The sequence below is a fragment of the Protobothrops mucrosquamatus genome, unplaced genomic scaffold, assembly GCF_001527695.2.
Source record: "Protobothrops mucrosquamatus isolate PMUCROS unplaced genomic scaffold, P.Mucros_1.0 scaffold2756, whole genome shotgun sequence".
Classification (NCBI taxonomy): Eukaryota; Metazoa; Chordata; class Lepidosauria; order Squamata; family Viperidae; genus Protobothrops; species Protobothrops mucrosquamatus.
Window position 1 is genome coordinate 29,465 of NW_015388795.1, and position 10,718 is coordinate 40,182.

The following is a 10,718-nucleotide window of genomic DNA, read 5'->3' on the forward strand; positions in this document are numbered from 1 at the left end:
GTACATGTAACACAGGAATCAGCTAGAAGCATCATGGCAGTTCTAAAGCAAGGGATCTTCATAGCTTGACACTTTATTGTTAAACAACATGTCAGTTTGTCCCCGAGATGTCCTCATTTCCCTCTCTGCACATACAGTACTCATTACACAAGATAAGTGACCATTTCTGGGGTAATAGCAGGAGCTCAACATTATTTCTGGACTTCGAGGCACTTTTAGAAATTCAGCTGGCCTCTACCTGCTCCCTGAGGTTCTTGAGCAAAGAACTACATTACTAATAATTGACTTTCTTTTCAGAGTGGCTAGTTTTGCCATTTGTGGTCTCACTGACCCACTAATATTCACTGCATGTGAGGGCAAGGTTGGCAGGGGAGAGTCCACAGACATGGGCTCCACCCTCAAGGCAAAGAGCCCTTTCTAACTCCAATTCCATCCCTGGCAGGGAGAAGAAAGGAGCTGTGGGTCTAGTAAACCCTGAAACGTTCTCCTATCTTCTCTAGCCCTTCTTATTCAGCTGAATGAGAGAGTCCAAGGGAAGAGTGAGAAATTCCGAGACCTACTGGCTCTTCCTGATGATGCAAGGAACTAAGCCTGTTGCTACTGTACATAAATACATACTTCCCCGAGTTCGCCCAGGGGGCAGCCCATAATTATGTTCCAGGCAAATATTGGGTAGCCGTATTTAGTTTGCATCTAAGATGATGTTGACTACATAACTGTCTCATAATATTGTGAAGACAGGCATTATGTTGTAAGGTTTTGAGACAGTTCCTCCACCGTCCTATTCTTCATGTGCCCCAGATGAGGAACGGGAGGGAAATAATCAGCCCTTGGAGATTTACGCCACGGGAATCCTGCAGAACCAGTCTGGATGACTTCTGAAGGGGGAAGGCTCAGTGGGAGAGCTATCTAGGGGCATCTAGGGGTGCTGGGGAGAAGGGAGGGGCCTTCCACTCAGAGTTGCCCCCTTGATCTTTCCTCTCTCCTGCAGAGCTGCTCTCCCTCCCCCCTGATGGCAAATGTCTCCTACACCAGGAATGGCTTCGGGTGGACTTTCTGCTCTGGCCCAAAGAGGCCCTGGGGAAGACACCCTTCCCAACACCCCCTGCCCAGGAGCCCTCAGACCAGGGAGATGGACATCAGTGCAACCTTCCCAGAGATCAAGGCCATTGGCCACAGGATCACTCAGGGACTTTTCTGAGGGAGGGGTCTCAGATGAGCTCCAGTTGGAGGCCACACATGAGACTCACACAGGACTCTCAGGACGGGATCCTCCACCCAGGACATGAAGCAGGGGGACCTTCAAACTGTGCAGGAGACACTGCTCTAGGGGTCTCCTCTGCCCAGAGGGAGGGGGCTTCAGACCCGAAGGCAGGAAGGGCTGTGGGGCAGCAGTGGCGATAGGTGGGCAGTCCTGGAAAAGGCCTCTGGGGTCTCAGGTGGAGGGAGGGAGACGTTGGGTGCCAAAATGGGGCAGGACCCTCCAGTTGTGAAGGAGGGAAATGGCACAAATGGCTGGGTGAGTCTAGGGGGAGTCTCGGGTGTCCCCCAATGGCTCCCCACAAGTGCTTGAAGGGGACCATGCCTCCTGGCATCCTGGTCTTCAAAACTGGGCTTGAGGGGAAGGAGAGCAAGGGGGCCTATGAGCAGGAGGGGAGTCCTGCCCCTTCCCCTCCCTGGATCTGCCCACCCTCCTCCCGAACCAGTTTTGACTTTGGACCTGAGGTAGCGGGGATGGTTGATCCAGAGGCAGGGGAGGTGTCAATCTGGGGAGGGGAAGGGAAGAAGGGAGGACCCTCCTGCGGGGAAGGGAGAGGGAAAAGGAGGAGGAAGAGGAAGGAAGGAAGGAAGGAAGGAGGGATTCCAGGATTTTTATGTTTATTCTTTTATAGCACCCCACTGGACCGTAATTGGGGTCTCCAGGCTGGCATGCTCCACCTGGCAGGCATAGACGTCCCCCCGCTGGGGCTGGGTCTCCAGCATCACCTGGAGCTGGTAGGTCCAGTCTCCGTTCTGGAGCTCCTCCCCAAAGGCCACGCCCTCCTCCTCCGGCCGCCCATTCTTCAGCCACCGGACCTCGATCTCCACGGGGTAGAAGCCCCTGGCGGTGCAGAGGAGGATGGTGTTGGGAGAAGCGGGATCCAGCTTGGTGGGGGAGATGGAGACGGTGGCCTTGGCTGGAGGGGAGGAGGGGGAGGAGGAGGGACACGGGGGAGACACAGGAGGGCCCAAAATGGGAGACCAAGTTGGTTAGTTCAAGCCAAGATCCCTTTCTACTCCTAAAAATATTATTTGTTTTTAAGTCATTTCCAAAGCAAATTGCAGCAAGAAATTAAAGGGGATCCTGAAAGATGGAAAAACATACATCCTTCCAGGTTGGGATCAGTTTCCATCATCAAATTGTACAAGCCCAAAAGGAATAAATTCTGGAAACACCCCAAGACGGAAGGAACCTCCTGCCAGATTTGGGGGAGACGGAAAGAGACCCAGAAGACCGGGGTGACACACACAGCATGTTTCAGATAATTTAGGGATCTCCTTCAAAATAAAATATCATTTTTAAAAATTAGGGATAATACCGGAACATTTATTTATTTATTTAAATATTTCCATGGCAATCAAAATGGAATTCCCAGTCAAGATAAAATTATAGTTGAAAGATGGGGAGGAACAGGACGTGTGAGGGGAGAGGGGGGATTGCCTCTTAATTCAACAACTACCTCCAGTGTGAGGCTCCCCATGAGGACCCCCTGATTTTGAGTCAGATTTCGCCTAATCTGTACTTGAACTTTTGGCTTTTTCCTGCCTAAGTGTAAGACTTTGCTTTTCTTCACACTGAAACTCATTTTGTTGGATGGGGTCTCTTGTTCAAGTCTGTCCAGATCTTTTTGGATCCTGTTTTTTCTAGGCAGGGGAAACTTGGGACCCTGGAAAGAGAAGGAAGATGATGGGACTGATGGGAAGGAGAGGAATCTATTTCTTCCCTTTTGCATATTTCATTGTCATCGTTGTAGAATTTCAAATTTTTTAATGGTAATTTAATTTTTAACCTTATTTTTCATACATTTTTATTTAGGGGGGATGTTATATCATAGCCGTCCAGATCCCCGCTTTGAGGGAGGGAGGGAGGGGGCGGTTTAGGAATATCAATAAATAGCAATAAATACCAATGAGTAAATTTCGTAGATCGGAGGGCACAGAATACATAAGGGGCAAATCTTTATCCGGGAGAGTCCTAATAAATCAAATGAAAAGGGGGGGTCCCTGCATTTTCCTCCCCCCATGGAACTGCCCCTCCCGCACTCACCTCTCCGGCCAATCACGGGGCCGCCCTGGAAAACCCCGTAGTTGGCTCGGCAGAAGCGATCCACTCGGGTCTTCTGGAACTGCAGGAGGAGCTGATTCCTGTTCCAAGCCTCCGCATCCCCCTTCCCGAACGCCGTGACGGCCTCGAACTCCCCGCGGGCGCTGTCGAAGCGGAGGATCTCCTGCCGGTCGTAGACCTGCCGCTCCAGGAACCGCACCCGCCGCGTCCCGTTGAGGAAGCGGCACTCGAACCTATGCTGGAACAGGAAATGGGCTGCGGGGAGGAGGAGGAGGAGCGTCAGGGGGGATTCAAGGGCCCATGGTTCCCAGCCTCTCCTAGAGGAGGGACACAAGTCTTGTCAGAGGAGGGGAGGGAAACCTGCCGGGAGAGGCTACCGAAAGGCGCCCCCTGGAGGAGGATTGGGGAACCGTCGGTCCCAGCGGGATCCCCCCTTGGTGGGGGTCTGGAGGGGGGAGGAAAATGAGAGAGGGGAGGAGCTTCCTCCTTCTCCCGAGGGTAGAAAAAGGCAGGCAGAAGTTCAGCTGGTCCAGCACTCGGCTTAACTCAGTAGGGAACGTGGGATCCCGGCCTCTTTGCCCCCCCCAAAGCGACAGGAAATATGGGGGGGAGGGATGAGACCCCCTAGAAATCTCTGGGCCGGAGGGAAAGTAAGATCCAGGCTTCCCTCTCCCTCTTCCTTTGGGGGGGGGGTTGGGGAGAGGACACAATCAGGATACCCACAGCCATGCTCCTGGCCTCTCCCCGCCCTTCAAGCCCCACTTTCCCTGGGTACCCTAAAATTTCCTCCTCCCCACATCTTCAACCCCACTAGCTTCTAAAGGCCTCTTTCCATTCCCCCTCCTGAATAGACCCCCCTGCAGCCCCCCAAGACCGTCTCAGAGGGAGGGGCTCCAGCCCCCTTCACTAAAGGGATAGTTTTGGGGAGCCAATTTAGGGGAGCAATTCAGACCCCCCAATATCCTCCTCTCTCTGTTCACCCCTCCCCTCCAGGTCCCGATTCAGCAATGGGGGAATATGGGGTTGGGGGTTCTGGGTCTCCTCCCCAAATTCAGAGTCTCCCCCGAGAAGGAATCCAAGCTCAACTCTTCTCTCCCCTTAAAAAAATGGAGATTGAGAAGAAAAACTGAGGTTGCCTCAGTTTCCCCCTTTCACTTTCGCTTTCCGTCTCCTTCCTCTTTCAGTGCAAGAAGCTTCGGGGCTCAGGCGCTAATTCGGGGTCGACAAGGTCCCCCTCCCTGCCAGCCACAGGGGGGGCGAGAGAGGCTCCTGCAGGCACCCGTCTCTCTTGCCCTCCACCCCTTTTCCCCCTACTGGGATCCCCGCGGCTCTCCTCCCCCTGGCCAGCCCCCTCCTTACCGGGGGTCTCTTTCCCCCCTTTGCTCCCGGGGATCCGGGCCAGCGCCCCCACAAGCAGCAGCAGCAACAGGGGGAGCCCCGCGGAGCCCATGGATGCCGCCCCAGAAGCGCCCCCAAAGAGAGGGGAGAGAGGCGCGGAGGCTCCCAGCCCCAGAGGTGGAATTGGGAGTCTCGCTTGGGGGGGGGGCAGCGGTTTCCTCGAATTTCGTAATTGGGAGGGCCCAGAAAAGCGGAGGGACCAATGGGAATTCTCCCTTCCGCAGCGTCATCGGTCTCCGGGCAGAGTCTCCCTTGACTTCACCCGATAGAGGAGATAGTTCGGCGCAGAGAGAAGAGCGGAGAANCGGGGGGGGCGCAGCTCAAGGGGGGTCTCAGACCAGCCCTGCATGGGAGCGTGCCCTTCCTTTTGCCCTCCCCCCCTTGGTCCTGCCTAGAAAGGCCTGGGGGGCTGCAGGGGAGGGCAGAAGGGAAGAATCCGGGCTTGTTGCCTGCTGGATCAGGGCCAGTTCCTCGGTTCCGCTTCGGAGGAGCCCAACGCTTCAGGCTGGGGGGGGGAGGGGAGGAAGTGAAACGAGAACGCCTGTTCAGGGGACTTGTAAAAAAGAGTTGCTAGGTGTGGGTAGGTGTGTTTGCGTGTGTGTTTGTGTGTGTTTGTGTTTAGGGCTGGGACTGGCAAGGAGAACTCAGAGAAAATCACACTATTTTGGGGGGGGGAAGCATGAATTGAGCCCCGAAGTTCTGCCCAAGTCAGGCGAGTGATGGACGCCCCTCCCCCCTCAGCATCCCTGGTTCTGGGGCCGACTTTGTGCGACTGGCTGTGTCCAGATACACAACTGGAGGGGCAGATTCGGACTCTGCCGCCTCCTTCAGCGGGGGGGGGGGGGTCTGGCTCTGGTTTGCCGAGGCTGGTGGTGAGTCAAAGGGGAGTTTGACCCCTCCGGCCTCCCCATCCCTGGAAAGGATTCAGGCCCCCTCTGGACCCCCCAAATGTTTTCTAAACACCGAATCGGGAATTGCGGGTCTGTGTATCCGGCCTTTGCATAACTAACCCCAACCCCTAACCCCAACCTCCACGGAAGACTAAAAAAATTGTTTTTTATTGATGTAGTGAAAGATGACTATAATTAACAGAATGTTTGGTTTTGAGATAGTTTTGGGGGCGGGTGGTTTAAGACTTTAATGCTTAATGCTTTAATCCTGAGGATAAGGATTGCTGAAGTCTACAGAATTTCTGTTAAAATTTCGATTTATACAATAAATTATAAATTTATCCTTCGGTCTGTCCATCCATCCATCCTTTCATCCATCTGAAAATGATACTAAAAGAAGAAAATCTTATACAAGGAAGGAAATCTTAACCATAACGCCCATGGACATGGATATTTTTCCTTCTTTTTTGGCAAAATGTTTCCTTCAACTCCCATCCGGAAGAGCGGAGTTAATCTCAGAGTCTTGATCCTTAGGATGGAGTCCCAGGGCTGATTCCTCTCCCCACAAAATTCCCTTCCTGCCCGGATCCTGGCAGTCAAAATGCTGCCTTCACTGGCAAAGAGCGAATGGCAGGAATTAAGAATTCTATCCTGTTCATAATGTAATTATTTTTTGTCAGATTGATTGAGCGTAAATCCTTTTATGAGACTGAGTTTATAATCCAGTTTTTCTTTCCTCAATGCTCTCCTGGCATGTCAGGGAATTTGTTAATGTTTATTTCAGATTAAGGCAGAGATTTGGAAACATTGTGTGCACAACTGTATGTATGTGGAAACAATATTTCTGTTCAAAAAGGGTTTATACAGGGATATACAAAAGTTGGAGAGGGTTGTGGACAAAAACGGCTTCCCACCTATAATTGTGTGTGGGGGGCTCCATCCCTGGAGGTCTTCAAGGAGAAGGTTGTGGTATAAGGACTCCTGTCTCGGGCAGGGGGTTGGGCTAGATTAGAAGATCTCCACGGCCCCCTCCAGCCTCTGCGTCTCTGAGGTCTCCCCCTCCCTTCTCCCCATCCCCCCCCCAAGCCTTCCACCAGCCCAGCCCCTCCTGCCTCTGCCTCCTCAGGGGAGGGGATGTGAAGGAAGCCCCGGACTGTCCATCAAAGGGGAAGCTGCCCCGGACGCTCCTGGCTCCAGGCTGAACCCTGACACGGCTCCGCTCCTGCAGCCCTTCAGGGGGGCAGAATTGAGAGAAGCCAAGGGGGCCACTCTCTGTGGGGCCTGGAACCCCTGGAGGAGTAAGAGGAGAGAAGGAGGAGGAGGACCCCCTGCTGACAGGGAATGACCCCCAGCGGAGCCCCCTCCCTCCCTCCCTCCCGGGAAATGACGCAACTTCACAAGTACGGAAATCTCTCTCCGGTGACCCCGGATGCAGCATAGCGACCCCAGATGGGGGTGTGTGGTAGGACTCCCTACTCAGCACTGGAGGTTTCGTCTCAGGGCCCTTAAATGTGGGTATCGGTTGCCTGAGGGGTTAGGGAGTGTGTGTGTGTGTGTGTGTGTGTGTGTGTGTGTACATGTAAGTGTATCTGCAGTTCCCAACCCCCCATGGTCCAGACTTGTGGGGGGGCTTCCTGTCCGCAAACTGAGCCGGGCGAGTCCAGAAGGAGTCCTCAGGCTCTGGCTCCACTTTGCTCTAGCTCCCTGTGGGAACTAAAAGGGCATCTAGTCCAACCCTCCAGACACCAGAAAAAGGAGACTCTGGTGGAGAATCATGAGGGGGGCGGCAAAAGGAAGTCCGCCCTCCCCTCCGGACTGGCATGAAACATACCCCTAAAATGCAGTCCCTCTCTCTCCCCCCCAGACTGAAGGGATCCTCCCCCCAGTTTCTCCGCTTCTCTCTCTGCGCCGAACAATCTCCTTCATCGGGTAAAGTCAAGGGAGACTCTGCCCGGAGACCGATGACGATGCAGAAGGGAGAAATCCCATTGGTCCTTCCGCTTTTCTGGGCCCTCCCTACGACGAAGTCCGAGGAAACCGCTTCCTCCCCCCAAGCCAGACCCGACGATTCCGCCTCTGGGGCTGGGGGCCTCCGCGACTTTCTCCCCTCTCTTTGGGGGCGGTTGTGGGGCAGCATCCATGGGCTCTGTTGGGGTCCCCCTGATGCTGCTGCTGGTGGGGGCGCTGGCCCTGATCCCCGGAAGCGAAGGGGGGAAGGAGACGCCCGGTAAGGAGGGGGCTCGTATGGGGGAGGAGAGGGGATGGGAGGGGCCGTCAGTGCTCCTGGGGAAGTGGGGGGGGGGAGAAAGGGGCTGGCACCCCAGAAGTGGGAAAAAGGTTCGAGGGCAATAGAGGCGTGAGACTGCAGGAGCCTCGATCTCCGCGTGGTCTCCCTCCCTCGCAGCATTCCTCCCCCCCCGCAGGAGGAAGAGGGAGCCCCACCTTCCCTAATTATGGCCGAGGTGGGCGGGGGTCGCGGGAAAGCAGCCGATGTGGGATAAGAGTCAGCCGGGCCCCTCTCTCTGTCCCCCCCCCGTGGCTGGGTGGGAGGGGGACCTCGCGGACCCCGAATAGCGCCTGAGCCCCCAAGTTTCTTGCACCGAAAGAGGAAGGAGACGGAAAGCGAAAATGAAAGAGGGAAAGTGAGTCATTTTCAGAGCTGAATCCACAAAGGCCAGCAAAGAGTATAAGAAAAAAGAGGCTTTTTGGCAAAAGTGTTTTTGCAACCTCAGTTTTTCTTCTCAATCTCCATTTTTTTTAAGGGGAGGGAAGAGTTGAGCTGGATTCCTTCTTGGGGGAGACTCTGAATTTGGGGGGGAGACCCAGAGCCCCCCACCCCATGTTCCCCCATTGCTGAATCGGGACCTGGAGGGGAGGGGTGAACTGAGGGAGAAGGATATGGTGGGGGGGTCTGAATTGCTCCCCTAAATTGGCTCCCCAAAACTATCCCTTTAGTGAGGGGAACTGAAGCCTCCCCTTTGAGATGGTCTTGGGGGGCTGCAGGGTGACAGAAAGAGGGCTGAATCCCCAAATCACGCAAAGGCAGCCAGTAGGGGTGAAGTTGGTGGGAAAGAAAATTTGGGGGTAAGTAGGGAATTTCAGGGTTCTCTTCTCCCCAAGATCCCCAGACCCCCAAGCCATCTAGGTCAAACTTGAGCATCCCCCCCTCAACAGTGGGGGGAGGGACAGGACTCCCCCATTTCCTGCCTATAACGGGGTCCTTTCAGCAGCCCCAGGAAGGCTCCCCACCCCTTTGCCCCCCCAATTCAGGGGACTCTGAGGGCCCAGATAAACCCCTGGGGGTCCTGAAGGACCCTCAGAGAACCAGTGACCGACTTTCAAAATGACCAAATGACCGCAAGGAATGTCCGTCCTTCCACCCTCCACCATTCGGTCAGAACTGAAGAAGCTTCTGGGAGGAGAAGCGAAACGTCTTCAAGGGAAAACCCAGGAAAGTCCAGCTGCCTTTTGGAGAAGGCCCTTTGGGCCAAGGGAGACCAGGGGGAGGGAGACTCTCCGGAGAGACCCCCCCCCCGGCTCCCCTCGGTCCTTCCGAAGTCTCCGCTGACCCAGCCTGGACTCCTCATGGGGGGCCTTAAGGGAGCTTAAAGGGGCATCTAGTCCACCCTTCCAAGCAGAAAGAGAAAGGGAGACTGTGATTGAGAGTCATGGGAGGGGGCAAAAAAGGAAGTCCACACACATCCTGAACACCCCTCTAAAGCTGCAGCCCCCAAGGCTGAAAATCTTCCCCTCCCTCACGTTCTCCACTTCTATTGGGAGGGATATTGGGGGGGGGTCTGAGTTGTTCCTCCAAACTCCCCCTTTAGTGAAGGGGGCCCCTCCCTTTCAGGTGGTCTGGGGGGCTGCAGGGGGGTCTATTTGGGAAGGGGATAGGAAAGAGGCCTTGAAAAGCATCCAAAGGCAGCTTGTAGGGCTGAAGATTAGGGGGGAGGGGGAAAAGGGAAGGTGGGGCTTGAAGGGCGGGAATAGCCCAGGAGCATGGGTGTGGGTATCCTTATTGTGACCCCCTTCCCTTCTGCTCCCAAAAGGAATAGGGAGAGAGAAGCTTGGATATTATTTTCCCTCCAGCCCAGAAGGGGGGGGTCTCTTCCCTCCCCCTATATTTCCTGCCGGTTTGGGAGGGGGGGCAATGAGGCCCCACCAGGATCCAGCGTTCCCTGCAGACAGACGGAGGCCTAGACCGGCTGAACTTCTGCCTGCCTTTTTCCACCCTCGGGAGAAAGAGGCGGTCCCTCAGGAAACTCCTCCCCTCCCTCATTTTCCTCCCCCCCTCCAGACCCCCACCAAGGGGGAAATCCCGCTGGGACTGACGGTTCCCCATCCCTCCTCCAGGGGGCGCCTTCCGGCAGTCCCTCGCAGCAGGTCTCCCGTCACTTCGCCTTCCCGTCGCTCTGCCCCTCCTCTAGTAGCCGCTGGGAACGATGGACCCTGGAGTCCCTCCTGAGGGCTTTCTTCTTTCTGCTCCACCCCCCCCCCCCCACAGCCCATTTCCTGGTCCAGTGGAAGACCGAGTGCCATTTCTTCAACGGGACGCAGCGGGTGCGATACCTGGACAGGCACTTGTACGACCGGCAGGAGATGGACTACTACGACAGCGACCTCGGGAAATTCGTGGCCGTCACTCCGTTGGCGCAGCCCGATATGGACCAGTGGAACCGAGACAAGCAGCTCCTGCAGTACGAGAAGGCCTTCGTGGATTCCTTCTGCCGACACAACTACGAGGTTCTCCAGGGCGGCCCCGTGGTTGGCCGGAGAGGTGAGTGCGGGAGGGGGAGTTCCATGGGTGGGGAAATGCGGGGACCCCCCACATGTTTACTGGATCCGTGCCCCTCCTGGCTGGTACTGGCTGCCCGGGAGGGTACACGAGCCTAGCTCCAGGGAATTTTAAACGCTTCTTTGTGGGAGGGTGTCTTCCCCGTAGCCTTGAAGGAAGCGGTGGTGAGGCCCCTCCTTAAGAAGCCTTCCCTGGACCCAGATGTATTAGCTAACTATCGTCCGGTCTCCAACCTTCGCTTTGTGGCGAAGGTTGTGGAGAGTGTGGTTGCGCGGCAGCTCCCCCGACACCTGGAGGAAACGGTCTATCT

The 10,718-nt window shown here is 55.4% G+C and overlaps 2 protein-coding genes across 2 annotated transcripts in view; one reads left to right on the forward strand and one right to left on the reverse strand.

The window, feature by feature from the left end:
* The window catches only part of LOC107296336 (DLA class II histocompatibility antigen, DR-1 beta chain-like), a gene marked incomplete at its 3' end in the record, with an annotated part of 29,274 nt that extends 20,820 nt beyond the window's left edge, over positions 1-8,454 (reverse strand). The window contains exons 1-3 of the mRNA XM_015825681.2: positions 8,450-8,454; positions 3,304-3,642; positions 1,896-2,101 (exon numbers count right to left, since the gene is read on the reverse strand). Of these exons, the coding sequence (XP_015681167.2) occupies positions 1,896-2,101; positions 3,304-3,642; positions 8,450-8,454 (550 nt within the window). The remainder of the gene's footprint in view (positions 1-1,895; positions 2,102-3,303; positions 3,643-8,449) is intronic.
* Positions 8,455-10,116: 1,662 nt separating this feature from the next.
* The window catches only part of LOC107296337 (DLA class II histocompatibility antigen, DR-1 beta chain-like), a gene marked incomplete at both ends in the record, with an annotated part of 6,096 nt that continues 5,494 nt past the window's right edge, over positions 10,117-10,718 (forward strand). Inside the window, one exon of the mRNA XM_029286032.1 lies at positions 10,117-10,390. Within this exon, the coding sequence (XP_029141865.1) occupies positions 10,117-10,390 (274 nt within the window). The remainder of the gene's footprint in view (positions 10,391-10,718) is intronic.